Below are 21,336 nucleotides of genomic sequence, written 5' to 3' on the forward strand. Positions count from 1 at the left end.
ACACAAGCAATGATTAATAATTAACAACTGCCACTTTTTTGTAGGCTTTTGAAACATTAGACAGTAGATGCTACAAAATTCAAACTGCAGGCATATATATAGTTTCTTTTTACCATAAGGAACACCATGGATATCAATTCCCCTGGCAGCTACATCAGTGCAAATCAAGAATCTTACATCTCCTTTCTAAAAAGAAATGAGAGAAAAAGAAATCTGTTAGCAAATGTGTTAAAAAATAAAAACAAAATACCATCTTTCAACTAAATGAGGCCTTAATAACTAAATGTTACTTGCAAATTAAACATTTAGATACATAATTTACTGGGCCAAGTCTTTTTTTTTAAATTTTTTATTTATTTATTTGAGAGTGACAGACACAGAGAGAAAGACAGATAGAGGGAGAGGGAATGGGCACGCCAGGGCTTCCAGCCTCTGCAAACGAACTCCAGACGCGTGCACCCCCTTGTGCATCTGGCTAACGTGGGACCTGGGGAACTGAGCCTCGAACCGGGGTCCCTAGGCTTCACAGGCAAGCGCTTAACCGCTAAGCCATCTCTCCAGCCCTGGGCCAAGTCTTGAAGATGAAGGTGAACACACGTGTGTGTGTATGTATGTATAGTATTATCTTTTCTCTTATATTAAAATAAATCTAAACTACTAGATATATTACCTTGAGGTTATACTTTTTGTAACAACAGGTAATATCCCAAAAAGGAACACATATAGAATGGACCTTCAGTGCTTACAAAGTAAATACAAAGTAGCTTTTGGATGTCACTTATGTCCAGCAAAATTAGATTTGGAGGGGAGAAAAGCATACTGACTTTTGATCTAGTATAACCCCAGGAGAGAATAGTGGTGTGCATGGTGAAATGAGGAAAGGCAACAGCAGTTATGCTCAGTTTGGAAACATAATCCAATGCTAAGCAACCCCAGTGCATTCTACCTTTTTCATACCATGGGTTCCAGAGAAGACGTACATATACTCATTGGAACAAATATACTGGAAAGTGAATGAGAGTAATTGTAGACTCTAAACGATTCATGCCCTACACCATCCACTGGAGCTCTAAACCCCATTTGTATGCAGCAAGCACGTAACAGGCAAGGTTCTACTCCAAACAAAACATATGTAATTCCACAAAACAATACTTTAATGCCTAACTTCATTTAACCTGTAAATTAAGTTCTCTAAAAGCACGAGTATAGATCTTTCTTTTTCCAGTATTTCTTCTCTAAGCTCTCCCGCCAGTGAAGTTCATTTCTATCCTTTTATCATGTCCATGATTGTCCCACACATTCCATGTAGAATTAATAAATACCAGTGTTTCAATGTGACCAACAATTCTCTCTGTGTTTCAGATTTTACTTTTGGAGGAATGCTAAGGAAGACCTGGAACATGTTCCCCCTGCCTGAAACTGAATTACAGAACAAGATTTTCAGGCTTTCCCCCTGCAAAGATAACATGATTTTCCCCAGAATGTGAACGATATGTTTCATGAATAGATCCCTTTCTCTGTAAGTAACCTTGGATATGGATTATTTGTATGGTTTGCATTTTGTCTCCCAATGTTGCAGCTACAAAACACAGGTATTAGAGGGGCTGCAAGTCACCAAAAAACATTTTTGTGGAGGAGCTTTCCAGGGTAGCGTCTTGCTCTAGCCCAGGCTGATCTGGAATTAGTTTCAAGCTGGCCTCTAATTCACAACAATTCTCCTGCCTCAGCATCCCAAGTGCTGGGATTAAAGGCGTGTACAACCACACCTGGAAAAAGCCCTTTCTTTATACAGTGATTTCTTTGACCTCAGTGGTACACTGTTTATTAGCACTAGGATCATGAGACACACAGAAAACCTTGGAAGGAGTTAATTTCTAATCTCAGGAAAAGAGGTTCTCATATTAACAGCAAAGAAAAAACTTGTCTTAACATGTAAATAGTCATTGGATTTCTAAGCAGATGTTTAGTTTTAGTAATCTATGTTTTGGAAAAAAATATGGCAGAAATGCAATATCTGAAATATATTCTCTGGTACATAGGGGTACCCGTTAAATAAAGTTAATGGAAAAAAAGAATGATTGTCACTTTGACAGAAAGAATGTATCAAATATAAGGTTTCAGGTGTTCTATGGAATTGAGGTATTTATGCCTCAATTCACAGAGTGCCAGCAGTTAAGGTCTCTGTTGCAGAGAAGGGAATGTGCAGTTGCCCAGCTCTGACTATGCATGTCCACTGGCCACATGCCCCACTTGTCTAAAGAGATTCCCAAGACAACCTTTGTTGTCCACCAGATATAGCCCAGCAAGTAAACCCTGACATCACACAAAATAGAGGCAACTTTGCTCTTCTGGAATGTGAGGAGTTTAAGGGTGGGCAGAGTTGAAATGCACTACTGTGTCATACCTAAATCTGAACCCCAGATTTTCATTTAAAAACAAAACAAAAAAAGAAAAACAGCTTCACAAACGGGAGACATGGCTTACCTATCTAAGTAGTTCTAAAAATATCTACCTGAGAGATTTTTAATAAACTTATCGAGTATACTGCAAGGGAGCGGTAAGCTGGCCAGCAACTATAGTACTGCCTACCTGCCTGGAAGAACTCAATTAAAGCTTTCCTAAGTTGAAAATTTTTATCACAGTAGGACTATGCTGACAAAGAATATGAAAATTATCACTTGAGTGTCAAAGATAACTAACCCTGCCATGATAATGATCAACCAGTAAAGGAAGGTATACTTTAAAACTTCTAGGAGAAGAACTGTTCAACAATATAAGTGGCACTAAGGAAAAATATAGTTAACTCCCTTAATTACTAAGTAAATGTAGCTAAATAAGCATAAGTACCTTAAATCTTTCCAGATTTTGCTTTCTCTCATGAGGCTTTCTGTCACCATGAAGACAAACACATGAGAACTGGTGTCCTTTCTTATCAGGCCCTAGTGAAAAGCATATTAAACATTTAATCTTGGAAAAGATTATACCTAAGTCTGTACTAAAAAGCCAATAAAATTCAGACTATAATACAATATAATTCTATAAAAAAATCTATAATCCAATTTGATATAAATGAAGGTTAACAAAATTTTTGTCACAGGCAAAATGCCATTAAAATAAACTCCATGAAACATTAAAATTGATTTAAGTTGCCCTTCTCCATCTGTAGGAGGAATAAAGTGTGCCAGCTAAAATTTGTGTCCCCCAGGAACCTTATCATGAGGTATAAAACTAAGTAGCAAAAAATACACAGAGTTCATCATATACAAATTCAAAAAAATAAAACAAGGGTGGAAAGAGATAAAAACCAGAAGGTCCAAAGACAAACAACTGAGGTTTTTCCACACTGAAGAGATTTAGAAACATGCTGTCTGGTTGGCATGGTGAGATGATTCTCTGTCCTCTCCCTCAAGGTCCCAGGATCTGGGACATACTGTGACTTAGTTTCAGTGTTATTTAGTAAACTAGTTTCCTAAGCTGAAGCAACCAGAGTATTTCAGAAAGGAGAACAAAGGGGACTCAAGAAAGTTAAAACTTTATCAACAGCATTCCTGCCAAGTTCTCCATGCAAAATGTGACAACAATGCTACACAACAGGCACTATAACAAAACTGGACAAGTCTTCTGCCAGGACTTTCACTTCCCCTACCATAAAGAGTGGTATTGGTAATATTACCTTGTACACGTCAATTCTTACTTTATGTATTTTTTTGGATGCAAACCCAACAGACTAGCCTAATTTTCATACCAGGGCCTCTAGCCACTCTAATCATGTGTGTGCTACCTTGTGCGCATGTGTGACTGTGCGCAAGTGTGACCTTGTGCATTTGTGTCACCTTGTGCTTCTGGCTTACATGAGATCTAGAGTCGAAGATGGGTCCTTAGGCTTCACAAGCAAGCGCCTTAACCACTAAGCCATCTTTCCTGCCCTACTTTATATATTCTTGCAAAATCAATCCTTTGAAACATAACAAAACTGAAAAAACTTTAAAAAATTTTTTTTTCTTTATTTATTTGAGAGTGACAGACAGACAGAGAAAGAGGGAGAGAGAGATGGAATGGGTGCAGCAGGGCTTCAAACCACTGCAAACGAGCTCCAGATGCGTGCGCCCCCTTGTGCATCTGGCTAACATGGGTCCTGGGGAATCAAGCCTTGAACCAGGGTCCTTAGGCTTCATAGGCAAGTGCTTAACCGCTAAACCATCTCTCTGGCCTTTTTTGTTTGTTTGTTTGTTTGAGGTAGGGTCTCATCCTAGCTCAGGCTGACCTAGAATTCACTATGTAGTCTCAGGGTGGCCTCGAACTCAAAGGTGATCCTCCTACTTCTGCCTCCTGAGTGCTGTGATTAAAGGCATGTGCTACCATGCCCAGCTCTCGAAAAAACTTTTAATAGTGAAAGATTACCTATCCATTGCCCAGATCCTGGCAGTTCCATTTTACCATATGTGCTTTTCCACATATCTGTGCTTCAACCTTTCCAACAACTCATCTTTAATCTATTTCATATCAGTTACACGTATCAGTGGTTCAACATATGTTGTCATTAACTGAACTCCATATACTTGTTTAGATATTCTCTTCTGAGGTAAAAACTGAGTGCAAGGAAGTGGATTTACAGTATGCATGTGCTGAGCTCTAAAGACCCAACAAGACAGAGAGCATCAGCAGACCTCACAAAGTGCTCACGTAACCTCTCTCAGTCAGTATCTGTTACCTCTCGTTGGGACAATAACAGGTCTAGTTTTTCTCCCATCAGAGATTAGTTGTGCATATTTCAGAATTTCATGCAATTAACTGTATATAATAATATTCTGTGTACGAGTTCCTTTATTCACTCCGTGTTTCTGAATTTCATTCATCGCTGTTCTGTAAGTAGTCCACTCCTTTTTGTGGTTATTAGTATCTTATTGTGCAAGCATTTGAAATAGCCATTTTCCTATTAATGGGTAGTGTGTTTTCTATTATAGGACTCTGTAAATAAAACTGGTAAGACCATTCATACATACCTTTTATTAATAAATATTTTCATTTATCCTGAGTAAATACGCAGGAGTTAAACTGCTAACATGTAAGGCCACACTGTATCTTTCTATGTTGCACAGTGTGACTCAAATTCCTACCTCAGTCTTCCAAGCGATTGAGATCACAAGCAGGCATGTAACACCATGCCCACAAGGTGGTTTTATCACTTAATATACTCATCAACAATTGCCAGGCATGGTGGCACATGTCTTTAATCCCAGCACTCGGGAGGCAAAGGTAGGAGAATCGCCATGAGTTCAAGGGCAACCTGAGAGTACATAGTGAATTCCAGCTCAGCCTGGGCTAGAGCAAGACCCTAACTTGAACTCACCCCCAAAAAAATCCTCATCAACAACAACATAAGCATACTCCACATCCTTGTAAAAAAAAATTTTTTGTTAACAATGTACAGTGGTTTCACATTTTACATTTAATAACTGATTATAGACATATTAGAGTTATCATATCTTCATTGTACATTCTCTTATTACAATAGTGATCACCTCCTTTCTTTCTTTCTTTTTTTTTTTTTTTTTTTTGGATTTTCAAGGTAGGGTCTCACTTCTAACCCAGGCCTCGAACTCTTAGTGATACTCCTATATCTCCATCCCAAGTGCTGGGATTAAAGGCATGCACCACTATGCCTGGCTTGATCCTTTTTATTTCTAGTATTTTTTTGTGTGGTAGAGTCCATTTCATCACTTACTATAACTATACTGATTCTATTTATATTAGCATTACTTTAATATTTATTTTATTTATTTTAATATTTTATTTACTTATTAGAGAGAGAGAAAGAAAGAGAGAATGGTCATGCCAGGGCCTATAGCCACTGCAAACTACAGACACATGTGCATCTGGCTCACATGAGTTCTGGGAAATCAAACCTAGATTCTTAGGCTTTGCAGGCAAGTACCTTAACTGCTAAGCCATTTCTCCAGCCCTAGGTTATTATTTTGACTGACACATACATATGTGTAACATAACATGCATATAAATATGCATTACTTTTACTATTAAAATTTAAAGTATAATTACGAAACTAATATAATGTGCATCTTTTTTTTTTTTTTAATTTTAGAGAAAGCAAGAGGGGGAAGAGAGAATTGGTATGCCAGGGCCTCAGCCACTGAAACTGAACTCCAGACGCTTGCACCATCTAGTTGGCATGTACAAACTTGCACGTGCCTCACCTTTGTGTGTCTGGCTTATGTGAGACCTACAGAATCAAACATGGCTGGAGAGGTAGCTTAGCAGTTAAGGTGTTTGCCTGCAGTCTAAGGACCCATGTGTTTCTTTTCCATATACTTAGGTTTTTGGTATGTTCCTTGTAACAGAAGATACTTACCTTTCCAGCCCTTGGATTTTTTGAGCTAATGTCTCATTGTACAGCTCAGGCTGACCTGGAACTTAGTATGTAGCCCAGCTAGCCTTAAGCTCACAATTTTCCAGCCTATGCCATCCAAGTGCTCGTATTATAGGCATGTACTGCTATCCCCACTTCTTTATCCCTTTATTCTTACTTATGATTTTCTCCTCATCCCTCCTTTCCCTATTTACTGATTTAAAAGAGATACATTCTGCTATTTTAATGATTATACTTTAGATCTCAAGCCTTAAAATGCTGTGATTCGGGTTCATTGGGATGAAATGTGTTTTCATGTTTTTCCTAGGGTTTATGCTATGGAAAAGTATTAGGTAAACACAAACATGTTATAATGCTTCGCCCCTATTTTAAATTTTGTGCATGCATTCTAGATTATATAGATATGAGGCTAATAATCTACTGAACACAGAAATAAGCACAACTTAAGTAAGGAAAATTTACCTCCTCCTTGTTGCATAAAGTACTGCTCCAAGTTATCACAGTCAATTTTGGTTCTACAGAAGATAATTGCTTGGTCCATCTTGTGTTCCTTGATTGCCCGGACAGCATACTCCCCTTTCAGGATTTTAATAGCCTCTGACCACATCTCTTGAAAAATCACAACAAAAAAGCAACAGAACTTCAGATTGAAGCTGTCATGAACACATAATTAGTCAGACTTATTGCTTAACTCTCCTAAAGACTTTACTACGTTACAGGTAGCACAGATTAAGACACACCACTGTTAACTTCTACGGACAATGGTTAATATTCCTCCTCTAGTTAACTGCATTTGCTTATTCCCCATTTCTTTATTTTTGATGCTTTTATTTTCAAATTTCCTGTTTCAATTTTGCATCCTTTATGAGAATAGACAGGGCATAAGTTCAAAAGAGCAAACCAACAGCTTTCAACTCATTTTACTAATCCTTTCAACTTACCTGGACAGTTAGCACCAGGTCTTGTATTATCTTTTGCATGTACATCATCAGTCTATCAAAAGCAAGGGACAAAAGAGAAGGATGGCAATGTTAAGGTATGATTCAGAACAGGTGTCACTGTTTTTTAAGGGAGAACTATATTTGTCTTTGAACTATATTTCAGGAACACGCCTTTGTAATGATACATGAAACTGTTTTTCAGATTCAAAAGGATCCGTTAACTAAGGTAATTAACAAATGTAATAATAAAAATACATATCAGCATGGGGCTACCATCCACAATGAGCTTTTGATCAGAGAAACCTACAAGGTTTCCTAAAAGAATGACAGATTTCTGTCAAGAGTACTTGATGACCCACCAAAGGTTAGTGGTAAGACCCTACTGCTGAAGACACCATATGCAACTGACACGTAAAATGAAACGGCATGGCTGGAAGCCAGGAGAGAGTTAGTCCCCAGACAGTCAGCGTGTCTAGTGCCACAAGGTGCTACATGCGTGACTGGGGGAAATAACCAATATCTGCTCAAGCAACTCATGGTCTAACCTACTTAGCAACAAATAACCTGTCGTGATGCCCACACAAGTGCAATAGTAGCACACAGCCATGGTGGGGAACCAACTGCTCTTGATTTGGCTAACTGATCCCCTCAGTGGTACGAGATCCATAGCTGGAGCTGGGAAACAAGTAAGTACCATATCCAAATATAAGCCCACTCTCCACTATCAAGCTACCATCAATCATGGGCTACAAGAGGGCCTATACCTATTAAACTCTCTATAAAAAAAATAAGGGTTATCTCATTTGTCCTGGTGCTAAATTACACTTTGTTGGAGAATCTGCTTCTCTTTTTCAGATAGATACAGATCCTAAGGAGAGAGCCACCCCATCATACCTCAAAAGGGCCCTGGCTGAAACTAAGGAAAATTGGCGAAACAATCAAGGGTGCTGTTTTCCTGATGAACCAGATACCAGCACAAGGGGGAAGGAGACCAACACAGAGAAAAGTCAACTCCTACCAAATCAGAGAGCCAGAGCCTGAGGCCCACAAAACCTCATTACTGAAGCAGACCAAAAATGAACCCAACATGGCTCAGGGAAATTTTGTGGAAGAGGGGGCGGAAAGAATGTCAGAGCCACATGTTAGGTCATGATATGCAGAGACATTTATCATACCAATAACTGTGGGCTAACTCCACAATGCACAACCCATATACTTCAACAATGACGGGCCAATGGGGAGGGGGTAGGTCACGGATGAGCCGAATAATGGTACCAAATTGCTCGTATTTGCTGAATAGAAAACTAATAAAAAAATCTTTTTTAGGGCTGGAGAGATGGCGTAGCGGTTAAGCGCTTGCCTGTGAAGCCTATGGACCCCGGTTCGAGGCTCGGTTCCCCAGGTCCCACGTTAGCCAGATGCACAAGGGGGCGCACGCGTCTGGAGTTCGTTTGCAGAGGCTGGAAGCCCTGGCGCGCCCATTCTCTCTCTTTCCCTCTACCTGTCTTTCTCTCTGTGTCTGTTGCTCTCAAATAAATAAATAATAAAAAAAAAAATTAAAAAAAAAATCTTTTTCAAATAATAAAAATACAAATGTGGCTGGGCGTGGTGACACACGCCTTTAGTTCCAGCACTCGGAAGTCAGAGGTAGGAGGATTGCTGTGCGTTCAAGGCCACCCTGAGATTACCTAGTGAATTTCACGTCAGCCTCGGCTAGAGTGAGACCCTACCTATAAAAAACATACACATAAAAAATATAAATGTGGCTCTCAGACTCATATTTATAACATACATATCCTTGCTATAGGAAAGTACATGTAATGGGAGTAGGGGAAAAAATAACTAGATGGGCAATAAAACTGGCTTTCAAGACAGCAGGCACATCAAACAAACAAACAAAAAGATACAATGAAACTCTTATTAAAATATTACAAGACTTCAGGTTAAGATGGCGGCGTAGGTACCACACCAAAGCAGCCTAGGGGGGAAAAAGACCAAAAAAACTCAGCAAAATACACACTTTTACTAAAAAGTGAGGTGTATAGGAAATTGAAGCGGCAACGGAGAAGTAGAAGAGTTATAGAGCATCCAGAGCCTGCACAAGCGGGAAAAGCGGCTCTGGCAGCTCGGCCAACCGCCGCGGCTGCGGCACGGCAGAAAACCGCCAGACACGGCTCGAGCCACAGGAAAAGCCAGGTGCGGGATTTTCCCCTCACACCGCGCTCTCCGCAACTCGGGAAACGTGAGGGGAGAGCGGCAGCGAGCAGCGGAGGAACAGACCGCGAGGTAGAAGAACACGTGGAGCAGCGAGACAACCAGAGCAGCTGCGGCTCCCTCCCCTCCCCCACTGCCTGAGCCCAGCTCCAGCGAACAGAGCAGCGGCCAGGGACCCGGCCACGCCAACTTGGGCTGACAATGGGACCCAAGCAGGAGCAGAGTTCGGGAGCAACATCAGCGGCTCCAGCACTGGTACCAGCGGCCCCAGTGCAGCGGACCCAGGAGCGGCAGCAGCAGCAGATCCCCCAGCAGCAGCTTCAGGGGGAGCAGCGGCAGTGGACACAGCAGCAGCAGCTTCAGCAGCAGTGGTGGCTTCAGCAGTGGCAGCTACAGCAGCAGCAGAGGCAGCAGCAGCGGCTCAGTTTGCCCCGTAGGAAAAGCAAGTGCCCAGCTCCAGAAATCAGAACAGCAGCCCGACAACCCAGGCAGCAACTTGACTGAGACCAAAATCACCCAAGGTAACTGGGATTGCACCAGGGAAGGGTCTCACTTGGTCACAAGCTGACTTGGATACCTCAACAGACCAGAAATCTAAACCTCTTTGTTGATAGAGGATCTGGTCATTATAATAACTACTCTTGCATACATACTCGGGGCTGTTTTTGATTGAATGTGTACAGTGTTTAGTTAAATTTTAGAATCTACCTGTATTTTATTCCACTCAGCCTGCTTGAATACTCCTATAGCAGGGAAACTCAACCCCTAAGAACATCTTTGTAGATACTCTGAGAATCTTAAGAGCCACACCTAATACCTTAAGGTCCTACCCTGAAAATATATTACATCAAATCAATTGATACAGCTAAGAATACACAGCTAGCTAGAAAATCCAAGCATTAACTTAATCCAAGATGCAAAAATATATACATTATAACACAAGAAACACTAAAAAGCAAGACAATATAAATCCACCTAAAAGTATTAATGCATCAGAAATGTCCTCCAGTGAGAAAGAGTTAGAGGAAATGCCTGAGAAAGAGTTCAAAAGAATAATTATAAATATGTTCAAAGAGGTCAAAGAACACATGAAAACAATCAAAAAAGAAACCAAAGAGGAAATCAAAGGAATCAAAGAAGAGGCAGGACACCAATTTAATGAAATAAAGAAGGCAATACAAGACATAAATAGGGAAATAGAAATAATAAAGAAAAACCAGTCAGAATTACTAGCAATGAAGAACACAGTTAATGAAATAAAAAACTCTGTAGAAAATCTCACCAGTAGGATGGATGAGGGAGAGGACAGAATATCTAAGCTAGAAGACCAGGTGGCAGACCTAATGCAGTCCTACAAAGAGAAAGACAAACTTATAGAAAAGTATGAGTGGGAATTTCAAGATATTCGGGACACTATGAAAAGATCCAATATAAGAATTCAGGGCATAGTAGAAGGAGAAGAACTCCACTCCAGAGGCATAGTAGGCATCTTCAACAAAATCATGGAGGAAAATTTCCCCCAAATTGGGAAAGAGGTGCCAATACAGATACAGGAAGCCTTTAGAACCCCAGCCAGACAAAACCCAGAAAGAACCTCTCCTTGCCATATTATAATCAAACTTCCAAACACACACACCAAAGAAAAAATATTGAAAGCAGTTAGAGAGAAAAATCAAGTTACCTACAAAAGCAAGCCCATCAGGATTACAGCAGATTATTCAACACAAACTTTTAAAGCCAGAAGGGCTTGGAGTGATATATTCGAAGTTCTGAAAGATAACAACTGTCAACCAAGGTTACTTTATCCTGCAAAGTTATCCATTCAAATAGATGGAGAAATAAAGACATTCCATGACAAAAGCAGGTTAAAGGAGTATTTGAAGACAAAACCAGCTCTACAGAAAATACTTGATAGAATCCTCCATGCTGAACAAAAGGAAAAGCACACATATAAGGAACCTAGAAAAAACAAGCTATACTCAAATACGAGTTAACAGAACAGAGCACAGGTAGAACCAGTAACACACACGCACACAAAAAAATGGCAAACATAAATACACACCTTTCAATAATATCTCTTAATATCAACGGTCTCAATGCCCCAACGAAAAGACATAGATTTGCAGACTGGGTTAAAAAGCAGGATCCTACAATTTGTTGTCTCCAAGAAACTCACCTTTCTACAAAGGATAGACATTATCTTAGGGTGAAAGGTTGGAAGACGGTGTTTCAAGCAAATGGGCCTAGAAAACAAGCAGGGGTTGCTATCCTAATATCAGACAGGGTAGACTTTAGTCCGACATTAGTCAAGAAAGATAAGGAAGGTCACTTTATATTGATTAAGGGCACACTCCAACAGGAGGACATTACAATCCTAAACATATATGCACCTAACATGGGGGCTCCCAAATTCATCAAACAAACACTATTAGAACTAAGGTCACAGATAACACCAAACACAGTGGTGGTGGGTGACTTTAACACCCCACTCTCATCAATTGACAGGTCATCCAGGGAAAGAATAAACAGAGAGGCATCTGGACTAAATGAGGTCATAGAAGGAATGGACCTAACAGATATATACAGGACATTTCATCCAAAGGCTGCAGAATATACATTCTTTTCAGCAGCACATGGAACATTCTCTAAAATAGACCATATATTAGGACACAAAGCAAATCTTAACAAATTCAGGAAAATTGAAATAATTCCTTGCATTCTATCTGACCACAATGGAATTAAACTACAAATCAGTAGCAAGAAAGGCTATAGAGCATACACAAAATCATGGAAACTAAACAATACACTACTAAATGATGAGTGGGTCAATGAAGAAATCAAAAAGGAAATCAAAAAATTTATAGAGTCAAATGATAATGAGAACACAACATACCAAAATCTCTGGGACACAATGAAGGCAGTTCTAAGAGGTAAATTTATAGCCTTAAGTGCCTATATTAAGAAATTAGAAAGGTCGCAAGTAAACAACCTAATGCTTCGCCTTAAAGCCTTGGAAAAAGAACAACAAGGCAAACCAAAAATCAGTAGACGGGAAGAAATAATAAAGATTAGGGCAGAAATTAATGAAATAGAAACAAAAAGAACAATCCAAAGAATTAATGAAACAAAGAGTTGGTTCTTTGAAAGGATAAACAAGATTGATAAACCCTTAGCAAATCTGACCAAAAGAAAGAGAGAAGAGACACAAATTAATAAAATCAGAGATGAACAAGGTAACATCACAACAGATTCCAGAGAAATTCAAAAAATCATAGGGACATACTATAAAAGCATATACTCCACAAAGTATGAAAATCTGAAAGAAATGGATGATTTCCTTGATCTATATGACCTACCTAAATTAAATCAAAATGAGATTAATCACTTAAATAGACCTATAACAAACATGGAGATCCGAACAGTTATCAATAATCTCCCAACTAAAAAAAGCCCAGGCCCGGATGGATTCACTGCTGAATTTTACCAGACTTTTAAGAAAGAGCTAACACCATTGCTTCTTAAGCTTTTCCAGGAAATAGAAAAAGAAGGAATTCTACCAAACTCCTTCTATGAGGCCAGCATCACCCTGATACCAAAACCAGGCAAAGATAGAACAAAAAAAGAAAATTACAGACCAATCTCCCTCATGAACATAGATGCAAAAATTCTCAACAAAATATTGGCAAACAGAATACAAGAGTATATCAAAAAGATCATTCACCCTGACCACGTAGGCTTTATCCCAGAGATGCAGGGATGGTTCAACATACGCAAATCTATAAATGTAATACATTACATAAATGGGTTGAAGGACAAAAATCACATGATCATCTCATTAGATGCAGAGAAAGCATTTGACAAAATCCAACATCCCTTCATGATAAAAGTCCTACAGAGACTGGGAATAGAAGGAACATATCTCAATATAATAAAGGCTATTTATGACAAGCCTACAGCCAACATATTACTAAATGGGGAAAAACTGGAAGCTTTTCCACTAAAATCAGGAACAAGACAAGTGCGTCCACTGTCCCCACTTCTATTTAATATAGTTTTGGAAGTCTTAGCCATAGCAATAAGGCAAGAGACACACATAAAAGGGATACAAATTGGAAAGGAAGAAATCAAGTTATCATTATTTGCAGATGACATGATTCTATACATAAAGGACCCTAAAGACTCATTCTCATTCTCTCTCTTTCTCTCTGCCTATTTCACTTTCTCTCAAATAAAAAAAGGAAAAGAAAATATTAAAAATAAAATTGCCAGGCATGATGGCACATGCCTTAATCCCAGCACTCAGGAGGCAGAGGATCATCATGAGCTTGAGGCCACCCTGAGGCTACATAGTGAATTCCAGGTCAGCCTGAGCTAGAGTGAAACCCTACCTCAAAAAACCACAAATAAAAAATAAATAAAATTACAAATTAAAACCACTGCATCTGAAATAAGATATATATAATCTTATTTGTAAAAATTCAAGGAAGCTAATTACAAAAGCAATTTTATAAAAAGAGAAAAATAAAAGGTGCAACCTATCATTTAATCAGTGCTTTTTAAAGGCCCAAGCTCTCATTCTTAGTCAACATATTGAATGCTTTAAGCATCACTAAGATCCCAAGGATAACTTGTTCATGAGTTGCTTTGTTCTACACAAATGTTCATGTCACCAATCACTTACTCTAATGTGGTTTTTCCCCAGCCTTTCCCAGAGCTTGTCAGTTTTAGGATTCACAGGAACAACAACATGATGCACAGTATCTGGAACAGAATCTTCTCCTTTCAAATCGACCCATGTGGGAAAATGCATTATCTTCTCAGATAGCTTCTTTACATCAAAGGAATGCAAAGTAGCAGAGCAAACAATCACCTAAGAATAGGAAAAGCCAAATTTAGATAATCTGTTATTATGTAAGAGCTGGTATCACATCACACTAATATTGACATGGGAACCTAGTACGGTAGCCTGGAATCTGTAGACAAGTTCAGTGACTGACTAGCAACAGATAGCAGTGTGGCTCAGAGGCTAATATCTTTGAGGTTCCATCCCCTCTCACATAGGCCATCTCTTCTTCAATGTCTTATAAAAACTAACATGAACATGCTTTTGAAATTCTGAAGTTACAAATCATCCCCCTTTTCTCAAGATCCTCTCCTTCTCAAATGCTTCCTAAGGAAGAAGGAAGGACAAGAAAGTAAGAGCAATACTTTCAGGAGTAATTACTACGCACATAAACATTTCTCAATAACTAAGGTTGTTCTCCTTCCAACAGAGAAGCAGTACTGATAATTTGGAATGTAACTTCCAACTGCTCTGTAGGAAAGAACAGCTGAGGGCTGGAGAGATGACTTAGCAGTTAAGGTGCTCGCCTGAAGCCTATGGACCCAGGTCCGATTCTCCAGGTCCCATGTAAGACAAATCCTCATGGTGGCACATGTAAACTGGAAGTCATTTGCAGTGGCTAGAGGCCCTGGCACACCTATATATTCCCTCTCTCAATCTGTCTCTCAAATAAATAAATAAAAAGAAGTTTAAAAAAGAACAACTGAAAATTTTTCCTTGTGGTCCATCATTACATTAAAGAAATTACCTTTTCTTTCATTTCTCAAACCAGGTTTTCAGACTGTCATCTTTGTATTATTTAGTCTGGTACCAAAGAAAATATTGTATACCGTAGGTAAACAGAAGCTATTGATACAAAAAAATTGGAGATAATAACAATAGTCTATATTTTCAAGTCATACCAGTTAGCCATTTTGTACCTGTAGTCTTTTTCCATCAGAGGTGATTTGAGGAATCTGACTGTGCATCCTGTTTATAAAATCAGAATAACCTTGAGAAAGAAGCCCATCCTGCAGGAAGCAAAGGAAAATGTATTTAATCAATATTCAAATTTATTTTCGCTTCAAACTTTAAACGCAAAATAAGAAAATAAATTTATACACATACATATCCTTGTATATGCACAATGATTATTTTCTTTTCTGATTTTTTGAGGTAGGGTTTCACCGTAGTCCAGGTTGACCTGGAATTCACTCTGTACTCTCAGGATGGCCTCAAACTCATGGGGATCCTCCTCCCTCTGCCTCCTGAGTGCTGAGATTAAAGGCGTGCGCCACCATGACTGGCTGCAAAATGACTGTTTTCTATTGGGCATTTAAAAATAAGTTAAATGGCTGGAAAGATGGCTTAGCGGTAAGGTGCCTGCCTATAAAGCCTAAGGACTCATGTTCTACTCTCCAGATCCCTCAGTCACACCTGCCCACTAGGTGGCACAAGCATCTGGAGTTCAATTGCAGTGGCTGAGGCCCTGCTGTGCCAATGTGCGCTCTCTCTCTCTCTCTCTCTCTCTCGCTCTTTAAAAAAATAAAAACAGGGCTGGAGAGATGGTTTAGGGGTTAAGCGCTTGCCTGTGAAGCCTAAGGACCTGAGTCCGAGGCTCAATTCCCCAGGACCCAGATTAGCCAGATGCACAAGGGGGCGCATGCATCTGGAGTTCCTTTGCAGTGGCTGGGGGCCCTAGCATGTCCATTCGCTATCTGCCTTTCTCTCTCTCTCTCTGTTGCTCTCAAATAACTAAATAAAAATAAACAAAAAAATAAATAAAAACAAATAAAAGTAAAAATAAGTTACAAATTCTACTCTTAAGTTCCTTATGAGTATAGTATGAAAAAAACTACAGTAAGTAATCCAAAACCATACTCTAGAATTCTAGAACAAATACAATAGTTGTTAATCCATGTCCATAAGATTAATTCAACCATCTTGAGAATACTGTGGAGGAATATCTAAAAATCCTCAAACATGTTTATATCCTTCCAGATGGACTAGTTTACAACCCTGCCAAAGAAATAATTTGTAGTGTGTAAAAATAATCTATGCACAAAGAGTGATTTGGAGTAAAAAGCAAATGTACTTACATATTTGGTCAGAGAGTAGTTAAACCATTAAGTTCCAATATAACAGAACACTAAACAACCTCCAAAGATTACTTATAAATAATCATATGAAATACTTACAATATTACATGAGAAAAAAGATTTCCCTAGATTATAATTCCTCAAAACTTGCTGTCAACTTCATGAAAGAATAGTTATCCCTCAATACCCACAGCCCCACTGATGATTAGTTCCAGGACCCTAAATCCACAGATGTTCAAGGCCCTTGGGGAAAATGTATAGTACTTTCATAGGACCTATGCACATTCTCCCACAAAGTTTAAGTCCTTCTAGATTACTAATACATAAATATATAAATTGTATGTAGACAGTGGTCACACTGCATTATTTAGGGAACAATGATAAAAGAAAACTCTGAATGTTCAATACAGATGCAATTTTTTTCAAATATTTTTGTTTCAAACTCGATTGATTCCAGTCATCTGTATTTATATCAATACAAACAGATTAAAAATATTACAGACTATGATTATCTCTAAGCAGTGGGATCATGGTTGAATTATATTTTTTCTTCATTTTCTCCACAAATAAAGTATGCAAAAAAAAAAAAAATATATATATATATATAATTAAAGCATGACTATTTCAACATACTGCTTCATCCAGGACCAGGAATCTAACTTGAGATAAGTTCAGCTTGCCAGTTGACACCAAATCATCTAGTCTTCCTGGAGTACCTACAACAATATCTACCTGAAAAATAGCAAAAGAATCACATGCTAAAATTGAAAAATCACTACAATTACTTTAAAGTAGTAGCCAATAATTTTCTATTTCTAACAAAAATAAACATACTGTGGTGGTGGTTCACGCCTTTAATCCCAGCACTTGAGAGGCAGAGGTAGGAGAATCATCGTGAGTTCAAGGCTACCCTGAGACTACATAGTTAATTCCAGATCAACCTGGGCCAGAGTGAGACTCTACCTCAAAAAACCAAAAATAAAATAAAATGAACATACTGAAATTTACACAGCTAATGCTAAATTTATTAAAATGGAATTATAGATAATGGCTTGAAGTTAATTGAAAATTTGGCTATTGATTTTTGACTAATATTTAAGATATATATTAGAATGGAGATATGATATATATGTATGTATGTATGTATGTATATATATATCTGTATTCTCCAAGAATAAAAACTTACATGGATCTGGAAATTAACCCAAGACTCAAAACCCTATTCCATCATTATTCAGCTATTTTACCTTGAATGATTTAATATCTTCTAGTACCAATTTTCCCATTTTTAAAATGGGGGAAACCTTTTATTTCACAAAATGTTTTTGACAAATATGACATCAGTCATGCCTGGGAGCATACACCTTTAATCCCAGCATACGAGAGGCAGAGGTAGGAGGATCGATGTGAGTTCAAGGCAACCTGAGACTACATAGTAAATCCCAGGTCAGCCGGAGCTAGAGTGAGACCGTAACTTGAAGACCCAGAAGAAAAGATACATCAAAAACTTGAACCATTGGTATGTCAAGTGCTCAATAAATTTGGTTATAATTAACAGTAATGGTAGCTGGGCATGGTGGCGTACACCTTTATCCCAGCACTTGCAAGGCAAAGGTAGTAGAATCACAGTGAGTTTGAAGCCACCCTGAGACTACAGCGAATTACAGGGTCAGCTTGGACTACAGCAAGACCCTACCTCAAAATTAAAAAACAGGCTGGAGTGATGGCTTAGCAGTTAAGCCGTTTGCCTGGGAACACTAAGAGCCCAGGTTCAATTCCCCTGACCTACATAAGCCAGATGCACCAGGTAATGCATGTATCTGGGATTTGTTTGCATTGGCTGGAAGGTCCTGGCATGCCCATTCTTTCTTTCTCTCTGCCTCTTTCTCTCTCAAGTAAGTAAAACCTTTTTAAAAAGTAATGGTAATCAGTATGCTGAAAAATTAGCAATTATAACATATAATAATTTATTATTTATGCTTATAGTACATATGTATTATGCTAAATGTCTTGCAAGTTTATTTCATGTCACCACTAAAGTAAATACAACTATTATTTCTATTTTCATTTTTATAATATTTTTTAATATTTTTATTATTTTATTTATTTGAGAGAGGGACAGAAAGAGGCAGAGAGATAATTGGCATTCCAGGGCCTCCAGCCACTGCAAACGAACACAGATACTACCTGTGTATCTGGCTTATGTGGGTTCTGGGGAATTGAACCACAGTCCTTTAGCTTTGCAGGCAAGCACCTTAACTACTAAGCCATCCCTCCACTCCTACTTTCAGTTTTTATTTGTTCTTTTGTATGAGCATAGTATGTGTGGTGTATGCATGTGTGTGCATGCAGATGTACCCCATGAGCACATGGAACCTAGAGAAATTCAGGTGTCCCCTTCATCACTCATTCATGTGTTTTGTTGAGATAGTCTCACTGACTTCATAGCTTGCTGTTTTCACAAGCCCCAGCAATTCTCCAGCTCTGTTCCCACAGGCCTGGGACACAGGCAGGTGTGGCCACACCCATTATTTATGTGGGTGCTGGGGAATTAAACTCCAGTAGTCTCAGGTCCCCTCAAGCTCTCATGCCTGCATAAGAAGTGCTTATACTTGCTGAGCCATATCTCTAGGAGCCTCTAGTTCTATTTTTAAATGAGTACCGACTCTGGTGTTTAAGTCTGAGTCTAAACATAAGAGGGAGGCAGAGGTACAAGGATTGCTATGAGTTTGAAGCCACCTGAGACTACATGGTGAATTCAAGGTCACTCTGGGCTAGAATGAGACCCTGCCTTGAAAACACACACACACCAAAAAAAAAAAGTCTAAAAGATATAACTTAAATAACTGGAGAGATGGCTCAGCACTTGCCTGCAAAACCTGATGACCCAGGTTTGATTCCCCACTACCCATGTAAAGTCAGATGTACAAAGTGGCACATGCATCTGGAGTTTGTTTGCACTGCCTAGAGGCCCTGGTGTGCCCATTCTCTCTCTCTTTCTCTTTCTTCTCTCTCTCTCTTTTCTATCTCTCTGCATGCAAATAAGTAAATATTTTTTAAAATTTCAAGCATATACAAATGACAATAATACTAAACCCTATACCAGTACAAAGCACTAACACTTTGCACTCCCCTACAAATATCCTGTAGCCAAGTCCACAAGACTGATACCTTAGTAACACAGGCATCAAGGTAAAGCTCTTCCTGTGAGTTGCTCACTCTTGTACAGATTACATAATATTTGGTATAAGCGCTTTTCTTAGTGTATAAAAATAGGGAAGAGTACCATATCACTGGGCTATTATGTTATACACTGGATAAGGCTGAAACTCAGTGGTAAAGCACTTGTATGGAAGGAAGATAGGAAAGGAGACAGTAAGCAAAGAAGAAAGAAAAGGGGGGAAACAGATTTATGAAGCTACAGTTTCATCTATACAGGTAACTATACACATGTTTCAAGTTAAAGAATACTGTCTAAAATGTAAAGATAAAATCTGTTCACTGTATTAATATCTACTATATGCCAAGCACAGTGACAGTTACTTTACACAGCAGAGAACAAAATGCCATTTTGGGTCTGTGTGTAACATTTCTTTGGCATAGGATTCTAATCAAACAGTATGTTTCTCTCTGCCTCAATTTCAGTATGAAAACAGATGCAAGTTATCACAGGCTGAATGAGTTGGAAAAGTCTGCAAAAAGTACTGATGTAAGAACACTACTCCATCAGGTTCAACTACACACGCTGTGTAACACAGCATCTTTACAAGATCAGAAACTAACATAATTCTACATTTCCAAGGTCAACTTATATTTCAGCATAAGAAACACAGAGCTAAGCTGACCCAGAGGATGACAGGAGGTAACAGTAGAAAATGTAGGATGGAAAAAGCAGCAGAATGATAGCACATCAGATATCCTAAAAAGCAAGAGAGAATTAAATGCTGCCAAGAAAATTATGGAATAACACTGCCTTTACTTTGCTGGTTCAGTATCAATTTTTTTTTTTCAATGGTTTTTCAAGGCAGGGTCTCACTCTAGTTTAGGATGACCTGGAATTCACTGTGTAGTCTCAGGGTGGCCTCAAATTTATGGCAATCCTCCTCTGCCTTCTGAGTGCAGGGGTTAAAGGTATGCAACACCATGCCCAGCTTAAGTATCATAAGGTATCACTCTAGTTCAGGCTGACCTATGTAATTTCAGGGTGGCCTTGAACTCATGGTGATTCTACTACCTCTGCCTCCTGAGTAGTAATTAAAGGTGTGCCACCACACCCAGCTTAAGTATCAATTTTTGAGATTTGACTGTTGAAAACAGATCTATTCCCTAAAAGTTCTTAACTAGAAAATACAATGTAGCTTGAACATTTTAGGATGCTATGAGAAGAATGATTTGAGTTTGAGTAATGAAAGCTAAGAATGAACCTATTAAATCCCGTGTTATCCACTAAAATAAACAATGACACACTAAGCATATATCAAAAACAGTAATATTCATTTTTATAGTATTAGCAAGTACATTCACAGGATTGCTTGCTCTTAAAGTCAACTCTAAAGTCCAGTCAGCTTAAATTTTAGTTTGACAGGAATGGAACTGAAGGGGAACATAAGTGCTCATCACAACTTGGTATTAGGTGGTTTAAATGAAATAATCAAATATTCAAGAAGGGAAATAAAAATCTGTTAGGAAAAGTTTATTTCAAACACTTTACAAATTTCTACCTTCAGATAGTTGATGAACACAGTTAAGAATTTTTCTTGGGGCTGGGAAACTGTCTCAGTGGTTAAAGGCGTTTGATCACAAAGCCTGCTGGCCAGGGCTCAATTCCTATGCTACTCACATAAACCAAATGCAGAAAATGGAGTAAGCACCTGC

General features: G+C 38.7%; 1 protein-coding gene across 1 annotated transcript in view; it reads right to left on the minus strand.

Moving 5' to 3' along the window:
• The window catches only part of Ddx1 (DEAD-box helicase 1), a 46,806-nt gene that overhangs the window by 3,529 nt on the left and 21,941 nt on the right, over positions 1–21,336 (minus strand). Inside the window, exons 15-21 of the mRNA XM_045149596.1 lie at positions 17,095–17,193; positions 15,304–15,393; positions 14,222–14,410; positions 7,327–7,378; positions 6,848–6,994; positions 2,848–2,939; positions 114–186 (exon numbers count right to left, since the gene is read on the minus strand). Of these exons, the coding sequence (XP_045005531.1) occupies positions 114–186; positions 2,848–2,939; positions 6,848–6,994; positions 7,327–7,378; positions 14,222–14,410; positions 15,304–15,393; positions 17,095–17,193 (742 nt within the window). The remainder of the gene's footprint in view (positions 1–113; positions 187–2,847; positions 2,940–6,847; positions 6,995–7,326; positions 7,379–14,221; positions 14,411–15,303; positions 15,394–17,094; positions 17,194–21,336) is intronic.

Source organism: Jaculus jaculus, chromosome 5, assembly GCF_020740685.1.
Source record: "Jaculus jaculus isolate mJacJac1 chromosome 5, mJacJac1.mat.Y.cur, whole genome shotgun sequence".
Lineage (NCBI taxonomy): Eukaryota > Metazoa > Chordata > Mammalia > Rodentia > Dipodidae > Jaculus > Jaculus jaculus.